The 16,756-nt window shown below is 56.0% G+C and overlaps 1 protein-coding gene across 1 annotated transcript in view; it reads right to left on the bottom strand.

Annotated features, from left to right (window-relative positions):
* LOC143395398 (complement C3-like) overlaps window positions 1-16,756 on the bottom strand; it is a 29,161-nt gene that overhangs the window by 7,194 nt on the left and 5,211 nt on the right. The window contains exons 8-29 of the mRNA XM_077109608.1: window positions 16,247-16,349; window positions 16,029-16,155; window positions 15,698-15,813; window positions 15,465-15,611; window positions 14,181-14,390; window positions 13,859-14,065; window positions 13,577-13,735; window positions 12,895-13,024; window positions 12,616-12,687; window positions 12,222-12,422; window positions 10,494-10,602; window positions 10,130-10,215; window positions 9,494-9,636; window positions 9,195-9,407; window positions 5,874-5,940; window positions 5,689-5,775; window positions 4,802-5,005; window positions 4,331-4,406; window positions 3,879-4,038; window positions 2,199-2,297; window positions 1,344-1,500; window positions 889-1,052 (exon numbers count right to left, since the gene is read on the bottom strand). Of these exons, the coding sequence (XP_076965723.1) occupies window positions 889-1,052; window positions 1,344-1,500; window positions 2,199-2,297; window positions 3,879-4,038; window positions 4,331-4,406; window positions 4,802-5,005; window positions 5,689-5,775; window positions 5,874-5,940; window positions 9,195-9,407; window positions 9,494-9,636; window positions 10,130-10,215; window positions 10,494-10,602; window positions 12,222-12,422; window positions 12,616-12,687; window positions 12,895-13,024; window positions 13,577-13,735; window positions 13,859-14,065; window positions 14,181-14,390; window positions 15,465-15,611; window positions 15,698-15,813; window positions 16,029-16,155; window positions 16,247-16,349 (3,037 nt within the window). The remainder of the gene's footprint in view (window positions 1-888; window positions 1,053-1,343; window positions 1,501-2,198; window positions 2,298-3,878; window positions 4,039-4,330; window positions 4,407-4,801; window positions 5,006-5,688; window positions 5,776-5,873; window positions 5,941-9,194; window positions 9,408-9,493; window positions 9,637-10,129; window positions 10,216-10,493; window positions 10,603-12,221; window positions 12,423-12,615; window positions 12,688-12,894; window positions 13,025-13,576; window positions 13,736-13,858; window positions 14,066-14,180; window positions 14,391-15,464; window positions 15,612-15,697; window positions 15,814-16,028; window positions 16,156-16,246; window positions 16,350-16,756) is intronic.

Below are 16,756 nucleotides of genomic sequence, written 5' to 3'. Positions count from 1 at the left end.
GAGGCAGTGGGTACTTGGGGAGTGATCTGGTCCCTCCCTGTGTCTGCCTTCCAGCCACAGTGAGGTGAGCAGCTCTACTTTGCCCCATGCTCGCCACCATGGTGTGGGCCTCACCAGGGCCCACAGTGATGGCCCCAAGCAACTATGGATTGAAACCAAGGGCCAAATAAATCCTTCTCCTCTAAGTTGCTCTTCTCAGGCATTTTGTCACAGCAATGAAAAGGTAATACACCGCATAAGATGCAAGGTCTAGAAACCCTGAGAATGGGGCCTAGACCTATCCAGAGGAGACATTCTTAGACCAGGACTTAGGGACCCTGAAATGTGTCTAGAACCCAGTCATGGAAGAAAAGGACCTCCTCGGAGCCTGAGGATGCTGAATCCGAGTGTGACACTGTGAAGCGACATTGGGATTTTAATGGAGAGCCCACCAGAAAGAAAGAGGCTCAAGCTGGAGCCTGGGCTGCTGGATCCTGCAGTCACTGAAACCATGGTGTAGAAGGCTCTGGATGTGGTGTAGGAGGGAGAGGGCCTGGATGGTGCCCGGGAGTAAGGGAATGCCCGCTTTAGAACGGGAGCCTGGTGGAAATGGCAAAGTGGACCAGGAGCCACCAAGGGAAGAGGGGGGCTCATTCCTGAGCTGGAGCCCCGAGGACACAGAATGCACAGCAGAGAGAGCAGAGGCTCAGATCAAAGCCTGGAGCTTCTGGAATGAAGTCCGGACCCCCAGGTGGGGGTGCAACCAAGAGAAGCGGGGTTCTCTGCTCCTCTCCAGCCCCCTTGCTTGTGGGACAGAAGAGCCTCCCGCCTGGGTCTCAGAGACCTGTCTGGGAGCGGGTGGCAGGCTACAGGAGGTAGGGTGCAGGAGCCCAGGGGTGGGGCGCTTGCCTGGGTGGAGCCATAGCCGCCTCCATAGTATCTCTGCTCATTGAGCCAGCGCACCACGGGGGGCACGGTGTCAAAGTCCCTCAGCAGGAGCAGGGCCAACAGGGCATAGGACGTGGCCTCCACGTTGTAGAGTTGCTGGCCTGGCTCTTCCCAGCGGTTCTTATCTGCAAAGAGGACACCCTTAGCCCCCATGCTCACTGTCCTTGTAGCCTGGGGATGGCCCAGAGAAAGCTCAAAGACCCCTGCCTGCGAGGCACTGAGGTATGGTATACGAGCCTGGCTCTGCTCGGTGGGCTGTGACCCCTCTCTGCAACTGAGTGATCCCTACCCCTCCCTGAGTGAGCCGGGTGAGAGGCTTCTTGTGTGATCTGCAGTGACGATGGCCTTAGAGCCACTCACCTAAGCCCTCCAACCACAGCACTGCATCCCCTCCCCTTCTTGAAGCTGCCCCTCACCTGTGGCTGTGTTCAGGAATTTTTCAAGGAGGACACCCTCTAGCTTGCCCATCTGGGCCAGGGCATAGCCAGCAATGGCCACGGTGTAGGGCCTCTGCAGGTTCAGGTATCTGGATTCCAGGAAGTCTCCTGCCTTGGAGATGCTGTCTCCCAGGAGCTGTGGGACAGAGGGGCGGGCACTCTGGTAGGTGGTCGCCACCACAGCCATGGTCAGCATCCTGCATGCGCCACTCCCGGGGCATCAGGATGGTGTCTGTCCTGGGACCTTTGTCTTAGACCTGTGCTTTCAGGGTTTCCCAGACCTCCTGGCCACCTGTGAGCACCTTGTGACTGAACAGCTGCCATGTACCTGAGCGTCCCATGTCAGCGGTGTGCTGGGAGGTTATCAAGGAGCCCTCTCCTGCAAAGGCTGGGGGAGCCCTGGTTTGTACTGATTGGCGGTGTAAATCCGCCCCCCAGGGTCAATGTCAAGCTGCCAATGTGACATCATTGAATCAAGTGTTGGGAAAAGATGCTCTGAACAGGCAGGAGACATGAGGAGGAGTCCGACTCCGCAGGCAGCCTGGACGAGCCGCCCCCCCCAGTCCTCCCTGCTTCCTCCTTCTCCTTGCCATCGCCCTCACTTCTTGCGTGCCTGCTGTGTATCCACTTGCTGACCATTGAAACCCTGAGAGATGACAACAGGGATGCCCGAGGGTCGTGGCAATCTGGCCAAGACCTCCATGGAGTAAGTACGGGGTGATTTACTAGGTAGTAGGTGCAGGGCTCTGGCGACCCCCCCCCCCCAAGGCAGCGTCTCCCCTCCCAGATGGACATTCCCCAGCTGGGGCAGGCAGTGCTGAGTGGGGCACTTACGTTGACCTGCCCCTCGCAAATGTCCTTAGCCTCCTGCAGGGCGATGAGAACAAAGGCTGTGAGGGCCACATCACCTTCCACGCTGTTCCGGTAGCCACCCTGGGAGGGGAGCAGAGCAGACACAGAGTCACCATGCTTGCCAGGTGGAGTCAGTGGCAGATGAAAACCAGGCCCAGCTCCAGCCTCCTGAGTCTCTTGTCTAACAGGGACAGGAGGCTGGAGCCAGAGGCTCCTCTGTGGGTACAGAGGTTCCTCAGCTTCCGAGGGACTCACATGCCAACAAACCATGGCAAAAGGAAAATATCGTGTAAAATTCATTCAGTGCCCTGACTTTCCACGCATCCTAGCTTAGCCTGAACTGTGCTCTGGACACTCACATAACACCCCTCCCACGAGGCTGTTATAACAAGTGCTGAATTTCTCCTTCTTGTATTCAACCTGTGCTGAAAGTGAATGGAACGTGGTGTGGGATATGGTTTCCCACCATCATGAAGTGTAAGATCCTAAGTGGTACCATAGTAACCGGGGAACACCTGTATTAATTTCTGACTTATGAAGGCTCTGTAGAATAGGACACAGCAGTGAATGAACTATGGGGCAGTGACCCTGTGAGGTCAGGACAACTATTCTGGAGAGAGTGCAGCTGGCACCCTGATCTTTAGAGGTGTCAACTCTCAGAGTGCACGCTGGGCAGCAGTGGGGGCTTGTGCAAAGCCCCTGTGGCAGGACTGAACAAGGCTTCCATCAATGTGGGTAGGGTGTAGAAGGAGAGGGCAGGCTGTGAGGCTGGGAGCCTGGAGGTCAGACTAGGGCATTGATTCTCTATCTTGGACATACCTCAGCATCACCTGGGGAGATGGGATTATTAGAACTCATATTCCAGGGCCCCATCCCTAGAATTTCTGGTTCAACAGGTGTGGGATGCTATCCCAGAATGTTCATTTCCAACAACTTTGTGGGTGATGCTCTTGCGGGTCCGAATATCACACTTTGAGAACCACTCCCCTGTGGAATTTAAGAGTCAGGGGAAGGGCTGGGGCTGGGGCTCAGCAGTAGAGTGCTCAACTATCATGTGCTAGGCACTGCGACTGATCCTAGCACCACATAAAAATAAATAAATAAAATAAAGATATTGTGCCCAACTACAACTAAAAAAATAAAATAAAATAAATAAAATAAAACACAGGGGAGCCTCAGGACTTTGTACGGAGGAATTCAATCAGATTTGAAAAGCATCGGTGGTGAACACCTGAGAGCTAACAAGAGTGAAGCCTGCAGGGCAATGACCAGGAGCAGCTATTCCAAGGTCTCAGGGTGAAGGAGGGAGATATGTAGACAAGCTCTGAGGCTGGGGATGGGAGGAACGAGCCAGTTTTGAGCATCATACGGGTAGTGGAATGGGCAGGATGGAGCTGGATTAGACAGGACGGCAGAGGAGATTCCCAGGCTCTCTAGCAGGGCTCCTGCCTTTGCTTTAATGAAATTCTTATTTATTTCTCAACAAGATGTCGTGCACTTTCATTTTGAAGACCTGGCTTTTGCAATATAGGAGTCACAATTATTTTCCCCTGTCCCTCATTTCCACTTGCACAGAGTGAATTGGGTGCTGATGGGAGTGTGCCTCCCGTGACTCCCAGACACCTCTCTCCCCCACTCTTGCCGTGAATCCCAATCTCTTACAATCATTTCTTGGTGTATCACGGGCCCATCCTCCTGGAAGAGACCATCCGGCTTCTGCTTCTCCAAGATCAGCCATTTAACAGCTCCACAGAGGACCTGGGAGTCGATGGCAATGAGGTTGACTGCCAGAGAGAAGACCTTCACCACGTAAGCTGTCAGCCTGGGGGCGGGCACAGAATGAACCAATCGGCTCTGGGCTTGAAGACTGCCATCCCAGTTACCCAATGAGAAGAGAGGGGCGGGGCCTGGCTCAGTTGCTGGGTTACCCCCAGGACTCCAGAGCTTCATGAAGTCAGTGTTTTGAAGCTCTACCTCTGCAGGTCACTTGCCAGCAGATGGGTTGACTAAAGGCTGTTTGTGTCCTGCTGGCCTAGACCACTCCTTGCTGAAACCCAGGCCCTACTCAGCCAGGTGCGGGGCGGAGGCTGGTCAAGCTGACCACCCTGACTCACCAGGTGCTGGGCGCCCGGTTTTTGAAGGCGGCATAGGCGGAGTTGGGCTGTTTGAAGGCCAACTGCTGGGTGTACCCTGTAGGGAAGAGAGTGGTCACCAGAGGAACGGAGCCCTTTTGGGTACCCCAATAAGGGGTGGGGCGAGGATGTTATTAGGGGTGTGGAAAGAGTTCCTCAAGTGCAGGAGGACTCAGGGTGGAGAAGGGGGATGTCAGAGAGGGAGAGGAGCTTAAAGGAGGATGGGGTTCTGAGGGAGTAAGAAAATAAAAGACGGCTGGGTCCAGGGAGGACATTCAGGGGAAGGGCGCAGGTGGGGCAGGATGCTGGTGCCAAGGGCTCTGAAGGGTTGGGGGATCTGAGAGAGGAGGGGAGGGGCTCTGGGGAGAGGCGTTGCAGGGAGGGAGGGGTCTCAGGGGAGGGGCGGGGTCAGGAGGGGAGGGCCCCTCCCAGGAGCCTGCGCCTTGGGCACACCTTTCTTAATGAGCTCCAAGGCATTCTGCCGCTTCTCTAGGCCGAATTTCTCCCACTGTTCCGTCTGGTCCAGGTAGTGCACGGCGATGACCGTGGGCGTCATGCCGATCATGTTCTGTTCCCCGCAGCCAGAGGGGGTCACGATGAGGTGCTTCAGCCGCTCCGCGTCCACGGCGTCCTCTGCCATCTGGGCCACTGGGGTCCCTGCAGCAGGGCATTGGGGGATCTAGCACAGGGGCCCACTGTGCAGCGGGTGTGGGAGGTCCAGGCTGCCCCAGCGTTCCCAGCCTCCCACCAGACAGGGCCAAGGGCTCAGGACAGGGAGGGGTAGGAGGGCATGACGGGAGTGAGGAGGCTCCGTGGCTGAGGGGCTGGAAGGGGCTTCTTCATGGGAGTCAGGGGAGCTCCTACTTCACAGGGGGACCCTGGTTCCCAGATCTCTCCTTTCACCAACAGTAAAGTATTCTAGGCATGAATGCTTGTATGGTGCTTCATGCCCTTTGCCAGGCTCAGTTGTAAGAGAACAGCGCACAGCATCCCCTTTAATGGTCACAAGACCCCTGGGAGGCCAATCTGCTGTTTCACTCCCCATCACAGATGAGGGAGCCAAGGCTCCTGGCCCCCAGCCCTTCAGCTCCCAGGTTGGGGGGGCCCTTCCTGCCCTTTCTCTCCCTGGTCTTCCATCCCAGGCTATTATTGGCAGAATTTCTGCTCTCCTCCAAATGTACTTAGCAGCAAAAGCTCTCTGTGAAGTCAGTAGTGCCAGAGGGCTCCTCTACAACAGATCCAAGGGGCGCTGCCCCTGCTGAAGTGGAGGCAGGTGTGTGGCTAACAGAGCCTGGCGCCCAGACACCTTCCTGGTTTCCACAGGGTTGGGAATGGCTCACCTTGCAGGAGGATACTGGTCTCCGAATCAGTGTCTGGGACTTGGTCACTGAGGTCTGCGGCTGGCACCTCCTCTCTCTGCACGCCAGCTGCAGGGGAGAGATGTGACGGCACCAGCCCCTCTCTCCCCTGCCTGGCACCACCTGCCCAGGCTGTAGCCCCACACCCTCTCCGGCTGATGGCTAACCTTGCCCAAGGTGTTCTGGGTCCAGTGTGCGAATGGCCACGGTTTTGTTGACTCTAATTCCTTCGGGCTATGGGGTGTAGGAAGGGGGAGGAAGTCCAGTGAAGAAAAGGACAGACACACAGATGGTCAGCAAGCCACTGTCATGAGGATGACTCTAGCAGAGGGTCATACCTTACACAGATCTTGTGCAAATTCGTCAAACAATTCTACATCAATAACGAAAAATTCTGAAATCTTCACATGTGCTGAGAAACTACTTGGGCTAGCTCACTGGATCCTCACAATCCAATGGGGTGGGTGCTGCTTTCATTATGGTTTGGATGTTGAATGTCCCCTAAAGGCCCGTGCAATGCAGGCTGAGTCTCAGGGTGGTGCTATTGGGAGGAGATGCAGCCTGTTAGAGGTGGGGTCTGCGAGAGCTCTTTAGGTCACTGGGGTGTGCCCTTGAAGGGAATAATGGGATTGCAGACCCTCCTTGCTCTGTTTGCTTCCTGGCCAGAAGGTGAAGGATTCTGCCTCACTGCAAACTCCACAGCAATGAGCCACCCCACCCCCACTGAGGCCTGAAAGCACTGGATCTGCCTGATCATGGACTGGAACCTCCAACATCCTGAGTCAAAATCAACCTCTTCTCTTCAACAGTTAGTTACCACAGGTATTCCATTATAGTGACAGAAAGCTGACTAGCACAGCTATCATCACTCTCGTTTTCTTTAATTTAAAAAACTTTTAGCCTTAAGTAGAGATACTTAAGGTAGTCATGGTTGGGCACAGTGGTGTGTCTATAGGCCCAACTACTCAGGAGGCTGAGGTGGGAGGATTCTTTGATCCTAGAAGTTTGAGGACACAGAGGGAGTGGAGGAGGGAGGTGCTTTGGCTAAGCACCCCCAGAATTAGGGGCAACACAAGAGAGGATTTCTCAAAAATGTTTTTTAAATATTCTTTTGGGCAACTTTTATTCACTAAGGTATTATCACAAGAGAAGCATTTTAGAATGTGAAGCCTCAACTAGATCGAAAACTGCTGTAGGGCTGGGGTGCAGCTCAGTGATGGAGAGCTTGCCTGGCAGGCACCAAGCCCGGGCTCCATCTTTCAATGAAAAAGAAAACAAACAAAAAACCAAAAACAACAACAAAAACCTGCCTAAGCTTAGCTGTGAAGTCCCTCTGTTCAGCAGCAAGGAATAGCATGTTTATCTACAGCAGCTTCCCATGAAGCTGGATCCTGAACACGCTGGTGCTCTTGATTCCTGCTGGGACTAGATGACTCCTATTTACACAATGAGGAAACTGGGATGCCAGAGGGGTGAAACGACTGGCTCAAGGTCACACAGCTAGTAGGGCAGAACTGAGGTTAAATCTGGTCACCTGGCTCCAGAGTCTGGGTGTTTAACCCATTGCCATCTACGCATCTCTTAAATAAAAGAATATGCACAAAGTAAGCATCACAGGGCCTGAAATATAGCGAGTGCTCATGAAACTGGGGCTATTTTACCTAGTACTAAAAGTCCAACCCAGGCCCCCATCTGTGTGTACACAAAAGGCTTCCATGCGGACAGCAGTTTCTTTCCCAGGACCCCGTCTCCCCTCACTGGTAATAAAAGCAGATTTTGTCTGGAGATTGAGTTTTCCCCAGGGAGCTGCTGACACATGTCCAAGGAAGGCAAAGCCCCTATTGGTAGGCTGTGAGTATCCTGCCATGATCCATCCACATCAGGGCACATGGAATTGGGGAGACTGGTGCGCTTTGCTCTCAGGAGCTGGACAGGCAGGCTCCCGCCAGGCCTGGCGTTTCTCCCCACTCACGGCCATCCAGTGTGGGGGCAGAAGGAACGTGGGACCCTCACTATGAGTTTATGTACTTTTAAAAGATGATTTTATTATAGAGCCTTAAAACAATTGGTAAAAATATAAGTTTGCTTCCATAAAATCTTGAAAATAAGGATAACTAGAGTCTGGCTGGGTCGAAATCCATTTCCATGTAAAATAACATTGTCTGCTTGAATGCAGCAGCTTTTCAATGTTTTAATTGTTTTCCCAACTTCTTTAACATTTTGGAAGAAATTAACCATTAGAGGGAAAATACACATGTAAAGAGGGCACTAATTTTTCCTTTTGTGTCAGTGTGTGTCACTTGCCTTGGCTTGACAATGTGGGATCTGGTCTGTTTTAAATTAGATTTTGATATTTCATTTTCTGTCCCTTTTTTGGTCATTGATTTGGATTTCTTTCTTTCTCTCTATTTTAGTAATGAGGATTGAACCTAGGCACACTTAAGCACTGAGCATATTTGCATCACCCCAACTTTTAAAAACTTTTTGAGACCTTGTATTGCTAAGTTGCAGAGGCTAGCCTTGAAATTGTGATCCTCCTGCCTCAGCCTCCTGAGTTGCTGGGGTGAGAGGTGTCACGCCTGGCTGGGATTTCTTTTTCTCCCCCAGTTCTGGGAACAGAACCTGGGCTTTGTGCATACACTATCCACCTTCAGCCTGCACCTCCAGCCCTCAATTTGATTTCTTCCATAAAATATCACATGGAAAACAATATAGAGTTTTGATTTTATAATAGGAAAGGATTCAGCAGGTGGATGTGGTGTTGGTTGCACCACAATATAAATGCTGTTAATGTCACAGAACTGTACACTTAAACATGCTTCAAGTGGCAACTATTATGTCTATTTTACCACCATAAAATTGAAATTAAAAATGAATAAGAGGAGGGCTGGTGTTGTGGCTCAGTGCTCAGTGGTAAGTGCTCACTAGTACAAGCAACACCCTGGGTTCAATCCCCAGCACCACAGAAGAATAAATAAAAAAATAAAGGTATTGTGACCAACTACAATAATAATGAATAAGAGGAAACATCATTTAACATAATAACAGTCATCATAGTAAAATTATTGCATGAAAATACTATTGATCTTAATGACTGACATTTTGGCATCCTTAAGAATTCTGTGCTTGATTTTCCTCAGTCACATTATACTAATCTTGGCTCTGCCTCCAAATATCTGAGACTTCTAAATTTATAAGCTGGACATGCCATGATTCCTTTTTTTGGCTGGGATGGGGGTGTACTGGGTACTCCACCCCTAGCCCCTTTTTTTTGATACAGGTTTTCACTAAGTTACTAAGGCTGGACTTGAACTTGTGATCCTCCTGCCTCAGCCCCCTGAGTCGCTGAGATCACAGGAGCAGCCACTAAGCCTGGCTTGTGATGGTTCTTAGGGTCTCAGAGCCTGAGTCACCCACCCGGGGTCAGCAGTATGGAGCACAGGCACCTTCCCTGAAGGACAAGGAACAGCGATGGGCGAAGGACTCACCACGACCTTCAGGGTCTTCTTGACACCATCGCTGATGAAGTGGTTGTACACAGCAGCCTTGACCTCCACCTCCTGCAGCCCTATGGTCAAGGGCACGATGACATAGGGCACTGGCACTGAGGACTTGGGCGGGATCACTATAGTCTGGTAGTAGCGCTTCTTGGCGGTGGCCAGGCTGCAGAACGCTGGGTTGTGGATCAGTTCCACCCTCACCTGCCAGGGAAGGAGGAGTCAGTGCAGGTGCGCAACAGGGCGTCCCCCTCACACCCCCAGGCCTCCGCCCCCTCCCCAGGGCGCACCTTGAGATTCTCCTTCTCACGGTAGTTGAAGAGGACAGCTCGGATCTCCACCTGCTCATTGCGCACCACAGAGTAGGGCAACCGCAGGTCGATGAAGAAGTCCTGCATCACCGTGACCTCGTAGGGGTCTGCCACGCAGATCCCTGTCCGCACAGAGACAGCACCAATGTCCAGGGCACCGGAAGGGCAGGGCGGGCCAACCCAAAGGGAACTGTAGCTTGAACTCAAGTTGCTGCCTCTTTCATAGTCCTGGCTCTCACCCTCAACCAGGGGAGCTGGCCCCAGCTGCACCTGACTCTGCAGAAGCCCACAGACTAAACACTGGCCAAGGCATGGGTTCTAGATGGTGGAGGGGCAGGAAGTGGCCTTATCATTTGATGATTTCCTTTCTCTTTGCAGTTTGACTTTTAGATGCATGTGTAGGAAGACAGCCAGCTTAACTAACTGGCGGATCTCCGAAATATATCTACTCCTCCAACCAAGTACCCTAAAGCTGCCTGGGATCACCCAGAGCTGTGGAGGTGGCTGGCTGGACTGGGGCATGCAGTAGCCAGATCAGAGGGAAGCGGGCCCCTCAGCCCACCGGGGGAGCCTGGTTGGGACGGGGAGATGCCCAGGGCCCCGACTCTCCCTCACCTTTCTTGTCCGACAGGCTCACAGCCAGGATCTCCCATGTGGTGATGGTGTCTTTCAGAAAGATGTTCAGGACCTTCGTGGAGATTCTGGGTTGGGAGAAGTGGGGGCATTAGAAGATGTCCAGCAGGGAGGAGGGCAAGGCCTGAGGGGGCAGGGCACAGGCTGGAGGGGCGGGGCACGTGGGGGTGACCCAGCTCTTGATTTTGCTAGGTTGGGATGTGGGTTCCACAGTGGCTCTCGGAGAGATGGGAGGTGGCAGGTGTGTGCAGATGGAAGGTCACCCTGGCCCAGTGTGGGGAGCTGCGGCACTGGGCAGGGGGTGGCAAGGGGTGGCAGGGGGTGGGCAGGGGCACCCTGGCCATACCCGTTTTTCTCTGGTTCTTTTAACTCTTCTATGGCCCACAGCCAGCTCTCTGGAAACTGGCTTCTGGAAATGATGTCTTCTTCTGGAATTATGTCCTCGTCCATGTCACCTGATGGGGTGAGAATTGGCTTAGGGCAGCCCACCTCCCACACTGTTCCCTCTGCACTGTGGGGGCTCTTAGCTGGGAAACGCACCCAGAGGCATGCTGTGGCTCTTCATGGGCCCAGGCCCAGTTACCTTTCTGGAGTCCTTACTCCATTAAAAAAAATTAAAAATTCTATTTACAATTGTGTTGCTATCAAGGTAAATATAACCTTGCCTTCCTCTGATTTTCAAAGAAAAGAAAACATCCATGGATCTGTTAGTTCCTAATGCCACCAGCCCTTTGGAGAGCTCCCCAGACCTTGTGGGAACCACTGAAGAAGTGGTGGCCTTGAACAACCAGCTGGACCCTCAGCAAGTTAATACAGCTGGACAGGACTGGGTTCCACCCTGGCGGGGCTTTCCTCAAACGTGATGGACAGATCTTAGTTTGGCTCTGCATCTCCATCACAGTAAGCAGGTGGAATCCCATAGATGCCTGACCCACCTGCATTCTGGACTAGTCCTTTCAAGGGCAAAAAAAGAAAAAAAAAAAAAATGAAAGAACCTAAACCTAAACCCAAACCCAAACTAAATGATTTGCATGTGTGTAACCTGTGGACACAGAGCTGACTACACGTTTTGTCTCATTAAAAACTAAATGAAGGCCAGGGGTGGTGGAGCACGCCTGTAATCCCAGAGGATGGGAGGCTGAGTCCAACCTCAGCAAAAGCAAGGTGCTAAGCAACTCAGTGAGACCCTTTCTGCTTTGGGTCGCAGCACAGACTAGTTTCCCGGGTGAAGGAAACCTCGAACCCCTCTGAGCCTTCCCACTGGCACCCGGTGTGGACAGCCCCATCTTCTGGGACCTTCTCTCCTACCACTTGGTCCTGGGCACAGTGTGTGACTTCAGACTGACTCCCCAGGACTGGGACAATCTTCCTAGGCCAGAACCTCTTCCCTCTCCCGGGTGGCTCCACCACTAGGTTAGGTGCTGCTTCTCCCTCACACCTGAGAGCCTGGCCCCTCATGGAAGGGCCTCCTTCCTCTCCCCTCACAAGGGACCCCCTGCCCTTAGGTGGGGAGTTGGTCCTTGTCACACTCCAGAATAGGGATTTTCTGCACCTCAGGGGGATGTGTATCTCCCTCCTTAAAGACCTTCCCCTCCCCCTCAGACAGGCCCTCCCCCTCCCCCTCAGACAGGACCTCCCCCTCCCCCTCAGACAGGCCATTCCCCTCCCCCTCAGACAGGCCCTCCCCCTCCCCCTCAGACTTGACCTCCCCCTCCCCCTCAGACAGGCCATTCCCCTCCCCCTCAGACAGGCCCTCCCCCTCCCCCTCAGACAGGACCTCCCCCTCACCCTTCAGACTTGACCTCCCCCTCTTCCTCAGATAGGCCATTCCCCTCCCCCAGAGAGGACCTCCCCTCCCCCAGAAAGGCCCTCCCCCTCCCCCTCAGACTGGCCCTCCCCCTCCCCCAGACAGGACCTCCCCTCCCCCAGACAGGCCCTCCCCCCCCATCAGACTGGCCCTCCCCCTCCCCCAGACAGGACCTCCCCTCCCCCAGACTGGCCCTCCCCTCCCCCTCCCCCTCAGAGTGGCCCTCCCCCTCCCTCAGGCAGGCCAGCTCCTGTCCCAGGGACTCACTCCTGGCCAGGCCCAGGAGGCCCTCGCGGCGGTGCTGCTGCCTCAGCTGGGTGATGTAGCTGCAGCAGTCCAGGAAGGCCTGCACGCAGGAGGCGCCCAGGGAGATGAAGCGCGCCCTGCGCTGGCAGGGGAAGCCCATGGGGTTCTCCCGCATCCCGTCCTCGCAGCACCTGCGCAGCTCCTTGGTCTTGTACTGACCCGCTGTGGGAGCACACACCTGCTCAGGCAGAGCCCTGGCCAGGTGCCCCCACCCAGGAGAGCCCAGGGCAGACCCAGGAAGAAGTGCCCAGGACCAGCCCTCCCCTCCTCCCTCTTTGGCTCCTGGGAGGTCACGTTGGGGCCCAGATGGCCAGGCCCCAGGCGGGTGGTGGGGAAGGGCAGGCAGAGGGCCCACCTTTGTCCATCCTCTTTTCCATGAGCTGCACGGAGCGACGCCGGCGGGCAGCGGGTTTGGAGCACTCCAATTCTGAGGGGCAGGTGGACCAAGAACAGGTTGGGGAAAGCACCTACTGTGCGCCCTGGGATCACCCCTCACAACAGCCTCAAGTTGGCGTGTGGCTGTTTCCACTGGACAGATGAAGAAACTGAGGCTCAGGGAGAAGCCTGCTGGCGGGGCTGGGGGAGGCGGGACTTGAACCAGGTGCCCCATTCCAGAGCCCCTCGCTGCCCCTACCTGTCCTCTGGGCTGTCTGCAGGTCTTTGTTGGTCTTAAAGGCCAGCCCTGCGTCCTTGAAGACTCCAGCATAGTCCTGCCCACTGCCCGGGGTGCAGCCAATGTCTGCCTTCTCCACCACGTCCCAGATCTGCAGGGGGTGGGTGGCCAGGTAGGGACAGGCAGGACAGCATCGCCTGTTCCAGCTCCCCACAGTTCACGCACCCCACCCTACTCCAGCCCACCCACAGCTCCATCCCCACCTATTCCTAGCCCCACTCCTCACCCCACCCCTTCACCTCCAACCCCACTTGCATTTACATCTTCATTCCAAGCCCTGACCAGCTCACTCCTTCCTCACTCTCTAGCCTCACCCCATGCCCCAGGCTTCCACATCAGATGGCCCCAGAGTACACAGGGCCATGCCAAACTGGATCTTACTGTGACCACCCTTAATCTGGACCTTGACCATGACCTTCCCCAAGCTGGACCTTGACTATGACCTTCCCCAAGCTGGACCTTGACCATGACCCTCTCAAGATGGACTGAATTTCCATCTCACCACCCCATCCTGTGTGTCCACTCTGACGTCTGCTCCACCACCCCCGCCCCGTCTTCACGCTCTCTGATCCCAGTCCTGCTCCACCCCATGCCATCCCTGTGCCTCCGTGGTCTTGGGTCAGCCTCAGCCACAGCCACCCACCTTACTCTGAGTCAGCTTGTTCTTCTTGTTGAGCACAAACACGCCCTTGTCCACAGCCACCAGCCCCACTCGGGCCCCACGGTCACCCTCTATCTTGAGGGTCATCTGCTGCCCAGGTAAAGGCTGCCGGTCGTCCTTCCCACCACCTTTGACCACCAGCTGCAGGGAGGTGGGAGAAGCAGGAAGGAGCAATGAGCCCTGGGAGGGCACCAAGGAAGGGGAAGTCCAGGCCGGACCCAGAGGAGGAAAGGTGGAGGGTGGGGGAGCCACGGGGATGCTCACCGTGCCCACGCACGAGTCCTTGACGTCCACCCACACAGAGTCCGCCACCACCTCCCTCTTGCCGCTGGCACCCATCAGCGTGTAATAGGCCACCAGGCGGAAGGAAGGGATGAAATCCGCAGTGATGGTCAGGGGCAGCACCACCAGGTCCTGGCCAGGCTCTCGGGCCTGGCGACCTGCCTTCAACAGCTTGCCCTTGTTCAGGATCTGGGGGACAGAAGGACAGAAGATCAGGGCGGGAGAGGAGGGAGATCTGGGCTTGGGAGGGATGCTGGGTGCTGGAGAAGCCGTGAGCAGGGCGTGGGGGCCCAGGGCCACGGACCAGGTAGGTGTAGTAGCGGATCTTGGCATCCTGGCCAGGGTCCACTCGCAGGTGGAAGTTGACGTTGAGGGTCTCGCCTGGCTTGAGCTCCATGCGAGACACAGAGAGGTGCAGGTAGTTGTTGGAGTTGAACAGCGTGCTGTAGGGTTGGGCCTGCATGGTCTTGACGGCCTGTCGCGCCTGGGGGATGCCCTGCTTGCTGGTGCGCACCTGCGGGAGGGGGAGAGGTATGGAGGCCAGGACCAAGGACACCTGCAGCCTGATCTCAAGGCACAGAGTGTGTGACCCCTGATGGCGAGGAAGGCTTTGCAGATGGGGTGAAGCTAGGGATCCTGTGCGGAAGTCATCCTGGACTATCTGGGTGGACCCAGGGGTGGGTTGGGGTGACAGGGAGAGAGAGGGAGAGAGGGAGAGAGAGAGAGAGGGAGAGAGGGAGAGAGATAGGGAGAGAGAGAGAGAGGGAGGGAGAGGGAGGGAGGGAGAGAGAGAGAGAGGGAGGGAGGGAGAGAGAGAGGGGGAGGGAGGGAGGGGAAGGGAGGGAGGGAGGAAGAGGGAGGGATGGATAGGGAGGCAGGGAGGGAGAGAGGAGGAGAAGGAGGAAGAAGGAAAAGGAAGGAGGCCAAGGGAGAGGGGGGAGAGGTGATTTCTTGGACACATGCTGCTGGCTCTGAGGTGGAGGACAGGTCAGGAAAAGGGCCTGGGGGTGGGGCTCTAGACGCTGGGAGACAGGACACAGATGCTCCCTGGAGCCTCAGGAGGAACCACCTGCCACACCTGGATTGGGGGACTTTGAGGTCCAGAACTGCAAATGAATAATTCTGTGTTTGGTCACTAGGCTGGACCTGACCACCTGCCTTCAACAGCTTGCCCTCGTTCAGGATCTGGGGGACAGAAGCCACAGGCCTGACTCACATGCCAGCCCCCGAGGCCTAGAAGGCAGAGGGATGGGCACAGGAGCTCTGGAGGATGCAAGTCCCTCTTCGGCCTGCGTGGGAGCCAGTGAGGGGCAGATATCAGGAGAGCAGTGACCCCGTGCCAGTAGTGGACCCCTCCAGGAACACCGCAGAGCACTCCTGGTAGGATTTGGGCTCCTCAGTGCCAGCAGGCCATGTGTTCCTGTGTGGCCCCCGAGACAGCTGACCTCTCTGTCCCCAGTAGGATCCCCCACGCCTGGGACAGCACACCACTTGCAAATCTTGCAAATGGCAGGGTCCTTCTGTACAAGTGCCAAGCCCTGGGGCACCCTCTCCCTGGTGGCGGGAGCCCCAGGATGGGGGGACTCACTGTGATAGTCAGGGGCTGCCGGTTGTTGGGCGTGTTGATGGTCAGCTTGGCCACACCATCATCTTGTGTCAGAGACTGCACATCACTGTCCTGGGCCACCACGGGCACACGGCGGGCTGGAGTGCCATCAGGGTTTGTCACGTACACCTGTGGACATGGGGGTGGGGGATCTGGTGACTCTGAGGTGTGCTCAGTGCTCCTCGAGTGGGGGAGGGTCCTGCCCCGGGTCTCACCATGAGGTCGAAGGGCATGGCTGGTTTGAAGTACTTGGGCGTCTTGGTGAAGTGGATCTGGTACGGGGAGGTCACGATCTGGATCCCACTGTGCTCTGCCTCCACCATGTCGCTGCCTGAGGAGAGGAACCATGAGGGTGGCTCCTGGGCTGCCCCCAGGACCAGGCCTCCTCCCCCAGACTGGGTCCCACCTCCATACGGGGCCTCCTCCCCCAGACCAGAGCTCCCTCTCAGATGCCCCTGTCTTCTCCCTGGACCTTGCTCTCGGGCTGGGCTCCTCCCCCAGGGGGCTCTCCTCTCAGCCAGACTGCCTGGTGGTCCTGGGCCTCACCTGAGTGCAGGATGACAGTGACAGACACGTACAAGGACTTCCCCACCAGGGCGTCGGCTCGGGAGGGCTGCACACCATCCAGCAGCACCTGGCGGCTCAGGGTGGCCTCCCCGGTGCCATCCTCGATCTGGGGAGGGGACAAGGCTCAGCAGAGTGCCCTGGGGAGCTGCCTAAGAGGGGGCGCTGGAGGGAGGGGCGTCCAGGGGCCTCTCAGGTACCACAGCACGCTGGAGGGACTGGGACAGTGAGATCCTCTGGTCGCCATCCTGGACCCCGAAGATGACGAAGGCGGTGCCGTCCACGTTCTTCCCATAAAGGAACCTGCAGGGCCACGGCTTCAGCCGCCTATTCTCGGAAGGCCACGTTGCCCTAACTTCTCACTGTGGCCAAACACCCAGAGTCCCTGGCCCTCACCTGGCTCCTCACCTGGCCACACCTGGCCCTCACCTGGACCTTTCTTCTGGCCTCACCTGGCCCTCACCTGGCCTTCACCTGGCTTCTCACCTGGACCTCACCTGGCCTCATCTGGCCCTCACCTGAACCCTTCTCCTGGCCTTACCTGGTTTTCAACTGCCCTCACCTGGACACTCACATGGCCTCTCACCTGGCTCCTCATCTGGGTCCTCACCTGGCCATCACTCAACCCCATCCTAGGCCCCCTCACCTGGTCTTCTCCTGGCTCCTCACCTGGACCTCATCTAGCCTCACCTGCCCCTCACTTGGCCCCT

Source organism: Callospermophilus lateralis, chromosome 1, assembly GCF_048772815.1.
Source record: "Callospermophilus lateralis isolate mCalLat2 chromosome 1, mCalLat2.hap1, whole genome shotgun sequence".
NCBI lineage: Eukaryota > Metazoa > Chordata > Mammalia > Rodentia > Sciuridae > Callospermophilus > Callospermophilus lateralis.
This window is presented reverse-complemented; position numbering and strand designations above follow the sequence as displayed.